Source organism: Pleurodeles waltl, unplaced genomic scaffold (assembly GCF_031143425.1).
Source record: "Pleurodeles waltl isolate 20211129_DDA unplaced genomic scaffold, aPleWal1.hap1.20221129 scaffold_153, whole genome shotgun sequence".
In the NCBI taxonomy this organism is placed as follows: Eukaryota; Metazoa; Chordata; class Amphibia; order Caudata; family Salamandridae; genus Pleurodeles; species Pleurodeles waltl.
Genome location: NW_027149859.1, coordinates 234,319 through 248,544, shown reverse-complemented (window position 1 = coordinate 248,544; position 14,226 = coordinate 234,319). Strand labels below are relative to the sequence as shown.

The 14,226-nt window shown below is 54.2% G+C and overlaps 5 protein-coding genes across 5 annotated transcripts; 4 read left to right on the top strand and 1 right to left on the bottom strand.

Annotated features, from left to right (window-relative positions):
* Window positions 1-585: 585 nt before the first annotated feature.
* On the top strand, window positions 586-1,477 carry LOC138274054 (histone H1-like). The gene has a single exon (XM_069218943.1). It carries the CDS (start codon window positions 601-603, stop codon window positions 1,240-1,242), a length of 642 nt encoding a protein of 213 aa, XP_069075044.1. The 5' UTR covers window positions 586-600; the 3' UTR covers window positions 1,243-1,477.
* A 295-nt stretch (window positions 1,478-1,772) lies between these two features.
* LOC138274055 (histone H3) lies at window positions 1,773-2,472 on the top strand. Its single transcript, XM_069218944.1, has one exon. It carries the CDS (start codon window positions 2,007-2,009, stop codon window positions 2,415-2,417), a length of 411 nt encoding a protein of 136 aa, XP_069075045.1. The 5' UTR covers window positions 1,773-2,006; the 3' UTR covers window positions 2,418-2,472.
* A 611-nt stretch (window positions 2,473-3,083) lies between these two features.
* LOC138274057 (histone H2B 1.2-like) lies at window positions 3,084-3,597 on the bottom strand. Its single transcript, XM_069218947.1, has one exon. The coding sequence runs from the start codon at window positions 3,513-3,515 to the stop codon at window positions 3,135-3,137; it is 381 nt and encodes a 126-aa protein (XP_069075048.1). The 5' UTR covers window positions 3,516-3,597; the 3' UTR covers window positions 3,084-3,134.
* A 133-nt stretch (window positions 3,598-3,730) lies between these two features.
* Window positions 3,731-4,330, top strand: LOC138274056 (histone H2A type 2-C). Its single transcript, XM_069218946.1, has one exon. It carries the CDS (start codon window positions 3,859-3,861, stop codon window positions 4,255-4,257), a length of 399 nt encoding a protein of 132 aa, XP_069075047.1. The 5' UTR covers window positions 3,731-3,858; the 3' UTR covers window positions 4,258-4,330.
* A 466-nt stretch (window positions 4,331-4,796) lies between these two features.
* On the top strand, window positions 4,797-5,377 carry LOC138274058 (histone H4). The gene has a single exon (XM_069218948.1). It carries the CDS (start codon window positions 5,010-5,012, stop codon window positions 5,319-5,321), a length of 312 nt encoding a protein of 103 aa, XP_069075049.1. The 5' UTR covers window positions 4,797-5,009; the 3' UTR covers window positions 5,322-5,377.
* The last annotated feature ends 8,849 nt before the right edge of the window (window positions 5,378-14,226 follow it).

Here is a 14,226-nt window from a genome sequence, read left to right as displayed (position 1 = left end):
TTCACAGTATCAGATGTGTGCATTCAGTGAGTTTGGCCCGTTTCTATCCTCCTGGCTCCTGTTTCCCCTCTCGCTGGGCACACGAAGGCTTGTGTTATTTCTGCAGTTTATAAAACGTTGTTTCACGGGTGCCAAGAACCCCATTGTGGTGCCCCACGAGTCATTCGGTACAGAAGCACGCTCCGATTGATATGCTATCTTTTCTGACCACAAACGTTAAGACTGTGTAGCTGAAAATGGGCTCGGGGACAAAGTTTTCTGACACAAAGGCATCAGCCATCGGAGGAGTGTGGAGTCTACCAGCTGACTAAAAGCCGGTGGCAGCGCGTTGAAACGAAAGGGGTGCACGCATAGGAAAGGGATGAAGTTGGGCTTCTTTTGATGTATAAATGAAAGCCCAGTTCTAACGTTTACTGTTTTAAAACATAGATAATCTGATGAGAGGAAACACAAAAGCCAGCTCGGAGCAGAGAGCCGAGTGTGCCGCGAACAGCCTCCCCTCCTGGGGACCAATCAGGAGGTGGCTCCTCACTATATATGCGCGGAGCTCCGGCGGGAGGGACATTTCTGGTCTGTGCTAGCGCCTCGACTCTCTGTACCATGGCTGAAACCGCTCCAGCTGCCGCGGCCCCTCCCGCGGAAGTAGCCCCCAAGAAGAAGGCGAAGAAGGCGGCGGGGCCGTCTAAGGCCAAGAAGCCCGCGGGACCCAGCGTCGCCGAGCTCATCCTGAAGGCGGTCACCGCCTCTGCCGAGAGGAAGGGGGTCTCCCTGGCGGCGCTGAAGAAGGTGCTGAGCGCCGACGGCTACGATGTGGACAAGAACAAGAGCCGCGTCAAGGCCGCCCTCAAGGGCCTGGTCAGCAAGGGCGCCCTGGCCCAGCTGAAGGGCACCGGCGCCTCCGGCTCCTTCAAGGTGAACAAGAAGCAGCTGGAGGGCAAGAAGGCGGCCAAGAAACCAGCGGCCAAGAAACCAGCGGCCAAGAAAGCCGCCCCGGCCGCCAAGAAGCCCAAGAAGGCCCCCGCGGGGGTGAAGAAGAGCCCGAAGAAGGCCAAGAAGCCGGCGGCGGCCAAGAGCCCCAAGAAGCCCAAAGCTGCCCCGGCCAAGAAGGCTGCCAAGAGTCCCGCGAAAGCAAAGGCGGCCAAGCCCAAGGCAGCCAAGAAAAGCCCCGCCAAGGTGGTGAAACCCAAGGCGGCCAAACCCAAAGCAGCCAAGCCCAAAAAGGCAGCGCCCAAGAAGAAGTAAGGGCTCCTGCCAGACACTGCGAACACAAGGGCTCTTTTAAGAGCCACCCACCCGGTCCAGAAGAGAGCCTGTTCACCCCCCAGCCCCGCGCACGCCGTGCCCCGCTCCCCAGCCATAAACGGCACCGTGAAATCCCGGCGCGCCTCTCCGCGCTCGAGCGCCGCGTGTGATCTTGGGCGGATGCTCGCACGGAGGTTATTATAACTCCTTGATAGTTTTAAGGCTAACTATACGTGTGGGAGGTATCAGACCTCGGTGGATGACACATTCGGGTGATTACGTGTGTGTTTAGCCGCAAACACTATGTCCGAGGCGGACTGGGAATAGTGTCTGCTTGAAGCAGACGAGTGTGCGCCTTAAATCCGTAGGAGGTAACGGCGTGTGCCAGGGTGACCAAAGGGGCTATAACACCGTGGGCTTGTCCCCCGCAGGTGACCGAGACGGGGAGGGGGTGACTGGTGGGGCGGCAGCTAGCCGGGGGGGGGGGGCAAGGGGGAGAAGAGCTGCCCAAAACGCGGGCTTTTTCGGCTCGGGGTACATCAACCAATCGGGGGGCTGCTTTCCATTTTGACCACATTTCATTGGCTATAGCCAGCCACGAGCCGCCTCTTCAGTGAGTAACCAATCCTTGCTATTTCCAAACTTGGGCCCGTGGTTTCAACCAATCAGAGCAGCCCTCCGTCTCCCAGGGCATAAATAGGCCTCTGTGCGAGGCAGGCCCCATTCCTTCTCGCACGCCGCGCAGAGAAAGCTCCGTCTTCGCCATGGCCCGCACCAAGCAGACCGCCCGCAAGTCCACCGGAGGGAAGGCGCCTCGCAAGCAGCTGGCCACCAAGGCTGCCCGCAAGAGCGCGCCTGCCACCGGAGGAGTCAAGAAGCCTCACCGCTACAGGCCCGGGACCGTGGCTCTCCGCGAGATCCGCCGCTACCAGAAGTCCACCGAGCTGCTCATCCGCAAGCTGCCCTTCCAGCGCCTGGTGCGGGAGATCGCGCAGGACTTCAAGACCGACCTGCGCTTCCAGAGCTCGGCCGTCATGGCCCTGCAGGAGGCCAGCGAGGCCTACCTGGTCGGGCTCTTTGAGGACACCAACTTGTGCGCCATCCACGCCAAGAGGGTCACCATCATGCCCAAGGACATTCAGCTGGCCCGTCGTATCCGCGGCGAGAGGGCCTAAGGACCGACCCTAACCGACACCACATATACCACAAGGGCTCTTCTAAGAGCCACCACCTTGTCACGTAGGAGCTGTTCATATCCGTGTGTTGTACACGGGGGGAGGCGGGGGCGAAAGGAAGGTGTTGGTAGGCACCGGTACTCATTAACTCATACCGGCACCCGGAAAGCAGAGCGCCTCCTTTTCATATGATAAAGTGCTTTGTTTGGCAGACGGGTTGTGCAGCGACCGGCACCTCGCAAGCCGGGGCTGTGTGGTGTCTGTGCTACTTTTAAACCCCCGGTAATCTTGTCCGGCTTCAGCAGAGGGAGCGCCTGCTCGGGGGCGACTTGTAGCCGCTCTCGTCTCCCTTGGTTTTAAAGTACGAACGGAACGTGCCCCGTGCAAACTGTACACACTTCTCCCCTAACGTGGAAAGCAATAGCGGGACCGTCCGTGCGGGTCAAACGCTATTACATTACAGCGCTTAGTGACACTTTATCCCCAACAAAGCCTGTTCACATAGACGTTTTATTAGGAAGGGCGCTCTGCTCTACCGACCCTCGCTCTGCTGCAGGCCCCGCCAGAGCGGGACCTAATGCGCACCACACTACGCTTCACTCATAAGACACGCTAAGGGTACCTCTTCACCGATAATATCCGCACAGCAGCTCTTAGAGGAAAAAGTGTTGGCCCTTAAAAGAGCCCTTGTGTTAATTGGAGATGTGCCTCGAAGCCTTACTTGGCGCTAGTGTACTTGGTGACGGCCTTGGTGCCCTCGGACACGGCGTGCTTGGCCAGCTCTCCGGGGAGCAGCAGGCGCACGGCGGTCTGGATCTCCCGGGAGGTGATGGTGCGCCGCTGGTTGTAGTGAGCCAGGCGGGAAGCCTCCCCGGCGATGCGCTCAAAGATGTCGTTGACGAAGGAGTTCATGATGCCCATGGCCTTGGAGGAGATGCCGGTGTCGGGGTGCACCTGCTTCATCACTTTGTAAATGTAGATAGCGTAGCTCTCCTTCCTGGTCCTCTTGCGCTTCTTGCCGTCCTTCTTGGGCGGCTTGGACAGCGCTTTCTTGGAGCCCTTCTTGGGAGCCGGCGCGGACTTGGCTGGTTCAGGCATGATCGACACTGGGCAGGCGCTCGCTGTGGAATCAGGAGAAATGCGGAAGCTGCGCCCGGGCTGCTGTACTTATAGGCTGGGCGTGTAAAGCAGCTGCTTGTTCCATTCTCCGTTCCCATTGGTAGGCACAACCGGCACCCCCTCCGTCCTCATCTTAATACGCGCCTTTCACTTCTGTAATTCTGATTGGTGGAGTAGGTTATTCCTTCCTCCAATGTGGGCCTCAGAGCTTAGCGGGCAACCAATCAGAGACGACCCGAAGTCTTTATATGACCGGGGTCCGGAGCACGCAGGGATAGTCTCTCTGTCTTCTTAGCCCGAGAACCTACAGCAGCTGCTCGCCATGTCTGGACGCGGAAAGCAAGGAGGCAAGGCCCGCGCTAAGGCCAAGACACGCTCTTCCAGAGCCGGACTGCAGTTCCCTGTGGGCCGTGTGCACAGGCTGCTCCGAAAGGGAAGCTACGCCGAGCGGGTCGGCGCCGGTGCCCCCGTCTATCTGGCTGCAGTCCTGGAGTACCTGACGGCCGAGATCCTCGAGCTGGCCGGCAACGCGGCCCGGGACAACAAGAAGACCCGCATCATCCCCAGGCACCTCCAGCTCGCCATCCGCAACGACGAGGAGCTCAACAAGCTGCTGGGCAGAGTCACCATCGCCCAGGGAGGCGTCCTGCCAAACATCCAGGCCGTGCTGCTGCCCAAGAAAACCGAGAGCCACAAGGCTGGGGGCAAAGCAAGCAAGTGAAGCGCCGCAGCCTCCCTTACGAACCACCGTATAAATACATTATAAACACAAGGGCTCTTTTCAGGGCCGCACACAGATTCCATCAAAGAGCTTATCCCTTCTAAGTCTCACTTTTGCCGGCTTCTTTAAATTCAGCGCTCGCACCTTCGCCTCACCGGGCGGCGTGTCCGACCCTCCGGCGATGCACGTTAATAATGTTAACACAGCCGCTAAGGCTACCTTGCGGTCCATACTTTTTATTCATTTTTATACATATATATTTTTCAGTTTGCGGGCACGCCGCTACCGGGCGCGGGGTGTGGACGTGTGCATGTTGTGGCTGCACGCACGCAGCGCGGTGGCGCCGGGGAGGGCTTCGGTGCGCTGGCCCCATTGAGACATTTGAGAGCGGTCGGAGGGGGACCCCGGGTTAGGGTTGCTTCAGGCCGGAACAACCAGCGAGGGGCTTGGGTGCTTTGCACCGTTCCGTTTGCGTGGCCTGAACGCCGGTGGCGTGTGAGGAGGGAAGAGCAGAAGCTGCGGAGCCCGCCCGCCCGCAGGCGAGCCCAGGACAAAGGGGCGCTGGGAGCCCGCGCTTTTTCAAACGGCAGCGGCCGCTCGGGGCCCGCTCTCTGCAGAGGGCGGGCCGGGCAGCGGCTCTCCCGCCTCTCGGTCTCACACGTCAGAGGCTCCCTCGCCGGTCCGCAGCTGCTCCATATAAGCAGCCGTTCTCGGGCTGCTGCTCGTATTTCTGCTTCGACCGAGAAGAGAGCATGTCTGGACGCGGCAAAGGAGGAAAGGGGCTCGGCAAAGGCGGTGCCAAGAGGCACAGGAAGGTGCTCCGCGACAACATCCAGGGCATCACCAAGCCCGCCATTCGCCGCCTGGCTCGCCGCGGCGGTGTCAAGCGCATCTCCGGCCTCATCTACGAGGAGACCCGCGGTGTGCTGAAGGTTTTCCTGGAGAACGTCATCCGGGACGCCGTCACCTATACCGAGCACGCCAAGAGAAAGACCGTCACCGCCATGGATGTGGTGTACGCCCTGAAGCGCCAGGGACGTACTCTCTACGGATTTGGCGGTTAAACACCACTCGCCGAGAACGCACAAAAAAACAACCTAAAGGCCCTTCTGAGGGCCGCCCACTGGATCATAACAGAGCTGTGTGTATACGACACCATTTTATTACATTTTCCCTGCCGGGTTGGGCTGCTCTCCAGGCCCATACCCAATTTCTTTACACCTTCCCGTATTCTCGACTATTAAGCCCCCACAGGGTGGGGGCTTACATATACGAGTAAGGAACAAAAAGTCGAGTTATCCCGGCCGGCTGGCTGTCCGGCCATCTGGTCGCACATCACGCTGAGCCATCTGGTTGCACACGCGGCCGACCAGATGGCCGGAGTGCCAGCCGGCCGGGATAACTCGACTTTTTGTTCCTTGCCCGCTTTTGTAAGCCCCCACTCTGTGGGGGCTTAATAGTCGAGAATATGTGTACATGTTTCCTTTTTCAGCTCCAAGGGGGCAAAGTCACTCCTTCTACACAGGGCTACGGAGCTCCAAGTAGGGTAAGATTCCAGGTTTTCCCCCTGGATGGAAGTGGAGAAAAAAGAACACTTTACGTGCTTTTAAACTGTACACAAGCACCCTCACAGTGCCAGCAGTGAGCCTGCAATGTCCCTGGCCCATTTGCAACCTTCCAGGCTGCTATTTTACACATTATGAGTGTTTCAGCTCCAAGGGGGCAAAGTCACTCCTTCTACCCAGGGCTACGGAGCTCCAAGTCGGGTAAGATTCCAGGTTTTCCCCCTGGATGGAAGTGGGGAAAAAAAAGAACACTTTACGTGCTTTAAAACAGCACACAAGCACCCTCACAGTGCCAGCACTGGGCCTGCAATGTCCCTGGCCCATTTGCAACCTTCCAGGCAGCTATTTTACACATTATGGGTGTTTCAGCTCCAAGGGGGAAAAGTCACTCCTTCTACCCAGGGCTGCGGAGCTCCAAGTAGGGTAAGATTCCAGGTTTTCCCCCTGGATGGAAGTGGAGTAAAAAGAACACTTTACGTGCTTCAAAACGGTACACAAGCACCCTCACAGCGTCAGCACTGGGCCTGCAATGTCCCTGGCCCATTTGCAACCTCCAGGCAGCTGTTTTCGACATTAGGCTCCAAGGGGGCAAAGTCACTCCTTCTACCCAGGGCTACGGAGCTCCAAGTAGGGTAAGATTCCAGGTTTTCCCCCTGGATGGAAGTGGAGAAAATAGAACACTTTACGTGCTTCAAAACCGTACACAAGCACCCTCACAGTGTCAGCACTGGGCCTGCAATGTCCCTGGGCCATTTGCAACCTTCCAGGCAGCTATTTTACACATTATGAGTGTTTCAGCTCCAAGGGGGAAAAGTCACTCCTTCTACCCAGGGCTACGGAGCTCCAAGTAGGGTAAGATTCCAGGTTTTCCCCCTGGATGGAAGTGGAGAAAATAGAACACTTTACGTGCTTCAAAACCGTACACAAGCACCCTCACAGTGTCAGCACTGGGCCTGCAATGTCCCTGGGCCATTTGCAACCTTCCAGGCAGCTATTTTACACATTATGAGTGTTTCAGCTCCAAGGGGGCAAAGTCAATCCTTCTACCCAGGGCTGCGGAGCTCCAAGTAGGGTAAGATTCCAGGTTTTACCCCTGGATGGAAGTAGAAAAAAAAAAGAACACTTTACGTGCTTCAAAACTGTACACAAGCACCCTCACAGTGTCAGCGCTGGGCCTGCAATGTCCCTGGGCCATTTGCAACCTTCCAGGCAGCTATTTTACACATTATGGGTGTTTCAGCTCCAAGGGGGCAAAGTCACTCCTTCTACCCAGGGCTACGGAGCTCCAAGTAGGGTAAGATTCCAGGATTTCCCCCTGGATGGAAGTTGGAAAAAAAGAACACTTTACGTGCTTTTAAACTGTACACAAGCACCCTCACAGTGCCAGCAGTGAGCCTGCAATGTCCCTGGGCCATTTGCAACCTTCCAGGCAGCTATTTTACACATTATGGGTGTTTCAGCTCCAAGGGGGCAAAGTCACTCCTTCTACCCAGGGCTACGGAGCTCCAAGTAGGGTAAGATTCCAGGTTTTCCCCCTGGATGGAAGTGGGAAAAAAAAGAACACTTTACGTGCTTCAAAACTGTACACAAGCACCCTCACAGTGTCAGCACTGGGCCTGCAATGTCCCTGGCCCATTTGCAACCTCCAGGCAGCTGTTTTCGACATTAGGCTCCAAGGGGGCAAAGTCACTCCTTCTACCCAGGGCTACGGAGCTCCAAGTAGGGTAAGATTCCAGGTTTTCCCCCTGGATGGAAGTGGGGAAAAAAAAGAACACTTTACGTGCTTTAAAACCGCACACAAGCACCCTCACAGTGCAAGCACTGGGCCTGCAATGTCCCTGTCCCATTTGCAACCTCCAGGCAGCTGTTTTCGACATTAGGCTCCAAGGGGGAAAAGTCACTCCTTCTACCCAGGGCTACGGAGCTCCAAGTAGGTTAAGATTCCAGGTTTTCCCCCTAGATGGAAGTGGAAAAAAAGATCATTTTTCGTGCTTCAAAACTGTACACAAGCACCATCACAGTGTCAGCACTGGGCCTGCAATGTCCCTGGGCCATTTGCAACCTTCCAGGCAGCTATTTTACACATTATGGGTGTTTCAGCTCCAAGGGGGAAAAGTCACTCCTTCTACCCAGGGCTGCGGAGCTCCAAGTAGGGTAAGATTCCAGGTTTTCCCCCTGGATGGAAGTGGAGAAAAAAGAACACTTTACGTGCTTCAAAACGGTACACAAGCACCCTCACAGTGTCAGCACTGGGCCTGCAATGTCCCTGGCCCATTTGCAAGCTCCAGGCAGCTGTTTTCGACATTAGGCTCCAAGGGGGAAAAGTCACTCCTTCTACCCAGGGCTACGGAGCTCCAAGTAGGGTAAGATTCCAGGTTTTCCCCCTGGATGGAAGTGGGGAAAAAAAAGAACACTTTACGTGCTTTAAAACCGCACACAAGCACCCTCACAGTGCAAGCACTGGGCCTGCAATGTCCCTGGCCCATTTGCAACCTCCAGGCAGCTGTTTTCGACATTAGGCTCCAAGGGGGCAAAGTCCCTCCTTCTACCCAGGGCTACGGAGCTCCAAGTAGGGTAAGATTCCAGGTTTTCCCCCTGGATGGAAGTGGGGAAAAAAAGAACATTTTACGTGCTTTAAAACCGCACACAAGCACCCTCACAGTGCAAGCACTGGGCCTGCAATGTCCCTGGCCCATTTGCAACCTCCAGGCAGCTGTTTTCGACATTAGGCTCCAAGGGGGCAAAGTCACTCCTTCTACCCAGGGCTACGGAGCTCCAAGTAGGGTAAGATTCCAGGTTTTCCCCCTGGATGGAAGTGGGAAAAAAAGAACACTTTACGTGCTTTAAAACCGCACACAAGCCCCCTCACAGTGCCAGCACTGAGCCTGCAATGTCCCTGGCCCATTTGCAACCTTCCAGGCAGCTATTTTACACATTATGAGTGTTTCAGCTCCAAGGGGGCAAAGTCACTCCTTCTACCCAGGGCTACGGAGCTCCAAGTAGGGTAAGATTCCAGGTTTTCGCCCTGGATGGAAGTGGAAAAAAAAGAACACTTTACGTGCTTCAAAACGGTACACAAGCACCCTCACAGTGTCAGCACTGGGCCTGCAATGTCATTGGCCCATTTGCAAGCTCCAGGCAGCTGTTTTCGACATTAGGCTCCACGGGGGCAAAGTCACTCCTTCTACCCAGGGCTACGGAGCTCCAAGTAGGGTAAGATTCCAGGTTTTCCCCCTGGATGGAAGTGGAAAAAAAAAGAACACTTTACGTGCTTTAAAACCGCACACAAGCACCCTCACAGTGCCAGCAGTGAGCCTGCAATGTCCCTGGCCCATTTGCAACCTTCCAGGCTGCTATTTTACACATTATGAGTGTTTCAGCTCCAAGGGGGCAAAGTCACTCCTTCTACCCAGGGCTACGGAGCTCCAAGTAGGGTTAGATTCCAGGTTTTCCCCCTGGATGGAAGTGGGGGAAAAAAAGAACACTTTACGTGCTTTAAAACCGCACACAAGCACCCTCACAGTGCAAGCACTGGGCCTGCAATGTCCCTGGCCCATTTGCAACCTTCCAGGCTGCTATTTTACACATTATGAGTGTTTCAGCTCCAAGGGGGCAAAGTCACTCCTTCTACCCAGGGCTACGGAGCTCCAAGTAGGGTAAGATTCCAGGTTTTCCCCCTGGATGGAAGTGGAAAAAAAAAGAACACTTTACGTGCTTCAAAACGGTACACAAGCACCCTCACAGTGTCAGCACTGGGCCTGCAATGTCCCTGGCCCATTTGCAAGCTCCAGGCAGCTGTTTTCGACATTAGGCTCCAAGGGGGAAAAGTCACTCCTTCTACCCAGGGCTACGGAGCTCCAAGTAGGGTAAGATTCCAGGTTTTCCCCCTGGATGGAAGTGGGGAAAAAAAAGAACACTTTACGTGCTTTAAAACCGCACACAAGCACCCTCACAGTGCAAGCACTGGGCCTGCAATGTCCCTGGCCCATTTGCAACCTCCAGGCAGCTGTTTTCGACATTAGGCTCCAAGGGGGCAAAGTCCCTCCTTCTACCCAGGGCTACGGAGCTCCAAGTAGGGTAATATTCCAGGTTTTCCCCCTGGATGGAAGTGGAAAAAAAAAGAACACTTTACGTGCTTCAAAATGTTACACAAGCACCCTCACAGTGTCAGCGCTGGGCCTGCAATGTCCCTGGGCCATTTGCAACCTTCCAGGCAGCTATTTTACACATTATGGGTGTTTCAGCTCCAAGGGGGCAAAGTCACTCCTTCTACCCAGGGCTACGGAGCTCCAAGTAGGGTAAGATTCCAGGTTTTCCCCCTGGATGGAAGTGGAAAAAAAAACAAACACTTTACGTGCTTCAAAACCGTACACAAGCACCCTCACAGTGTCAGCACTGGGCCTGCAATGTCCCTGGGCCATTTGCAACCTTCCAGGCAGCTATTTTACACATTATGAGTGTTTCAGCTCCAAGGGGGCAAAGTCAATCCTTCTACCCAGGGCTGCGGAGCTCCAAGTAGGGTAAGATTCCAGGTTTTACCCCTGGATGGAAGTAGAAAAAAAAAAGAACACTTTACGTGCTTCAAAACTGTACACAAGCACCCTCACAGTGTCAGAACTGGGCATGCAATGTCACTGGCCCATTTGTAACCTTCCAGGCAGCTATTTTACACATTATGGGTGTTTCAGCTCCAAGGGGGCAAAGTCACTCCTTCTACCCAGGGCTACGGAGCTCCAAGTAGGGTAAGATTCCAGGTTTTGCCCCTGGATGGAAGTGGAAAAAAAAGAACACTTTAAGGCCCGTATTTATACTTTTTTTAGAGCCGCATTTGCGCCGCTTTTTGACGGCTAACGGCGCAAACCTACAAAATACAATGGTATTTTGCAAGTTTGCGCCGTTTTTGCGTCAAAAAACGACGCAAATGCGGCGCTAAAAAAAAGTATAAATACGGGCCTAAGTGCTTTAAAACCGCACACAAGCACCCTCACAGTGCCAGCACTGGGCCTGCAATGTCCCTGGCCCATTTGCAACCTCCAGGCAGCTGTTTTCGACATTAGGCTCCAAGGGGGCAAAGTCACTCCTTTTACCCAGGGCTACGGAGCTCCAAGTAGGGTAAGATTCCAGGTTTTCCCCCTGGATGGAAGTGGAGAAAATAGAACACTTTACGTGCTTCAAACTGTACACAAGCACCCTCACAGTGTCAGCACTGGGCCTGCAATGTCCCTGGCCCATTTGCAACCTTCCAGGCTGCTATTTTACACATTATGGGTGTTTCAGCTCCAAGGGGGGCAAAGTCACTCCTTCTACCCAGGGCTACGGAGCTCCAAGTAGGGTAAGATTCCAGGTTTTCCCCCTGGATGGAAGTGGAGAAAAAAGAACACTTTACGTGCTTCATAACTGTACACAAGCACCCTCACAGTGTCAGCACTGGGCCTGCAATGTCCCTGGGCCATTTGCAACCTTCCAGGCAGCTATTTTACACATTATGGGTGTTTCAGCTCCAAGGGGGCAAAGTCACTCCTTCTACCCAGGGCTACGGAGCTCCAAGTAGGGTTAGATTCCAGGTTTTCCCCCTGGATGGAAGTGGAAAAAAAAGAACACTTTACGTGCTTCAAAACTGTACACAAGCACCCTCACAGTGTCAGCACAGGGCCTGCAATGTCCCTGGGCCATTTGCAACCTTCCAGGCAGCTATTTTACACATTATGGGTGTTTCAGCTCCAAGGGGGCAAAGTCACTCCTTCTACCCAGGGCTACGGAGCTCCAAGTAGGGTTAGATTCCAGGTTTTCCCCCTGGATGGAAGTGGACAAAAAAGAACACTTTACGTGCTTTTAAACTGTACACAAGCACCCTCACAGTGTCAGCACTGGGCCTGCAATGTCCCTGGCCCATTTGCAACCTTCCAGGCTGCTATTTTACACATTATGAGTGTTTCAGCTCCAAGGGGGCAAAGTCACTCCTTCTACCCAGGGCTACGGAGCTCCAAGTAGGGTAAGATTCCAGGTTTCCCCCCTGGATGGAAGTGGGAAAAAAAGAACTCTTTACGTGCTTCAAAACGGTACACAAGCACCCTCACAGCGTCAGCACTGGGCCTGCAATGTCCCTGGCCCATTTGCAACCTCCAGGCAGCTGTTTTCGACATAAGGCTCCAAGGGGGCAAAGTCACTCCTTCTACCCAGGGCTACGGAGCTCCAAGTAGGGTAAGATTCCAGGTTTTCCCCCTGGATGGAAGTGGAAAAAAAAGAACACTTTACGTGCTTCAAAACGGTACACAAGCACCCTCACAGTGTCAGCACTGGGCCTGCAATGTCCCTGGCCCATTTGCAACCTCCAGGCAGCTGTTTTCGACATTAGGCTCCAAGGGGGCAAAGTCACTCCTTCTACCCAGGGCTACGGAGCTCCAAGTAGGGTAAGATTCCAGGTTTTCCCCCTGGATGGAAGTGGACAAAAAAGAACACTTTACGTGCTTTTAAACTGTACACAAGCACCCTCACAGTGTCAGCACTGGGCCTGCAATGTCACTGGGCCCATTTGCAACCTTCCAGGCAGATATTTTACACATTATGGGTGTTTCAGCTCCAAGGGGGCAAAGTCACTCCTTCTACCCAGGGCTACGGAGCTCCAAGTAGGGTAAGATTCCAGGTTTTCCCCCTGGATGGAAGTGGGAAAAAAAGAATACTTTACGTGCTTTAAAACCGCACACAAGCACCCTCACAGTGCCAGCACTGAGCCTGCAATGTCCCTGGCCCATTTGCGACCTTCCAGGCTTCTATTTTACACATTATGAGTGTTTCAGCTCCAAGGGGGCAAAGTCACTCCTTCTACCCAGGGCTACGGAGCTCCAAGTAGGGTAAGATTCCAGGTTTTCCCCCTGGATGGAAGTGGAGAAAAAAGAACACTTTACGTGCTTCAAAACTGTACACAAGCACCCTCACAGTGTCAGCACTGGGCCTGCAATGTCCCTGGGCCATTTGCAACCTTCCAGGCAGCTATTTTACACATTATGAGTGTTTCAGCTCCAAGGGGGCAAAGTCACTCCTTCTACCCAGGGCTACGGAGCTCCAAGTAGGGTAAGATTCCAGGTTTTCCCCCTGGATGGAAGTGGGGAAAAAAAGAACACTTTACGTGCTTTAAAACCGCACACAAGCACCCAAACAGTGTCAGCACTGGGCCTGCAATGTCCCTGGCCCATTTGCAACCTTCCAGGCTGCTATTTTACACATTATGAGTGTTTCAGCTCCAAGGGGGCAAAGTCACTCCTTCTACCCAGGGCTACGGAGCTCCAAGTAGGGTAAGATTCCAGGTTTTCCCCCTGGATGGAAGTGGAGAAAAAAGAACACTTTACGTGCTTTAAAACCGCACACAAGCACCCTCACAGTGTCGGCACTGAGCCTGCAATGTCCCTGGCCCATTTGCGACCTTCCAGGCTGCTATTTTACACATTATGAGTGTTTCAGCTCCAAGGGGGCAAAGTCACTCCTTCTACCCAGGGCTACGGAGCTCCAAGTAGGGTTAGATTCCAGGTTTTCCCCCTGGATGGAAGTGGACAAAAAAGAACACTTTACGTGCTTTTAAACTGTACACAAGCACCCTCACAGTGTCAGCACTGGGCCTGCAATGTCCCTGGCCCATTTGCAACCTTCCAGGCTGCTATTTTACACATTATGAGTGTTTCAGCTCCAAGGGGGCAAAGTCACTCCTTCTACCCAGGGCTACGGAGCTCCAAGTAGGGTAAGATTCCAGGTTTCCCCCCTGGATGGAAGTGGGAAAAAAAGAACTCTTTACGTGCTTCAAAACGGTACACAAGCACCCTCACAGCGTCAGCACTGGGCCTGCAATGTCCCTGGCCCATTTGCAACCTCCAGGCAGCTGTTTTCGACATAAGGCTCCAAGGGGGCAAAGTCACTCCTTCTACCCAGGGCTACGGAGCTCCAAGTAGGGTAAGATTCCAGGTTTTCCCCCTGGATGGAAGTGGAAAAAAAAGAACACTTTACGTGCTTCAAAACGGTACACAAGCACCCTCACAGTGTCAGCACTGGGCCTGCAATGTCCCTGGCCCATTTGCAAGCTCCAGGCAGCTGTTTTCGACATTAGGCTCCAAGGGGGAAAAGTCACTCCTTCTACCCAGGGCTACGGAGCTCCAAGTAGGGTAAGATTCCAGGTTTTCCCCCTGGATGGAAGTGGGGAAAAAAAAAGAACACTTTACGTGCTTTAAAACCGCACATAAGCACCCTCACAGTGCAAGCACTGGGCCTGCAATGTCCCTGGCCCATTTGCAACCTCCAGGCAGCTGTTTTCGACATTAGGCTCCAAGGGGGCAAAGTCACTCCTTCTACCCAGGGCTACGGAGCTCCAAGTAGGGTAAGATTCCAGGTTTTCACCCTGGATGGAAGTGGAGAAAAA

What these genes read in the sequence shown, in the direction of transcription:
- LOC138274054 (XM_069218943.1), top strand. Translation starts at nt 601, where the DNA reads ATGGCTGAAACCGCTCCAGCTGCCGCGGCCCCTCCCGCGGAAGTAGCC.
- LOC138274055 (XM_069218944.1), top strand. Translation starts at nt 2,007, where the DNA reads ATGGCCCGCACCAAGCAGACCGCCCGCAAGTCCACCGGAGGGAAGGCG.
- LOC138274056 (XM_069218946.1), top strand. Translation starts at nt 3,859, where the DNA reads ATGTCTGGACGCGGAAAGCAAGGAGGCAAGGCCCGCGCTAAGGCCAAG.
- LOC138274058 (XM_069218948.1), top strand. Translation starts at nt 5,010, where the DNA reads ATGTCTGGACGCGGCAAAGGAGGAAAGGGGCTCGGCAAAGGCGGTGCC.
- LOC138274057 (XM_069218947.1), bottom strand. Translation starts at nt 3,515, where the DNA reads ATGCCTGAACCAGCCAAGTCCGCGCCGGCTCCCAAGAAGGGCTCCAAG.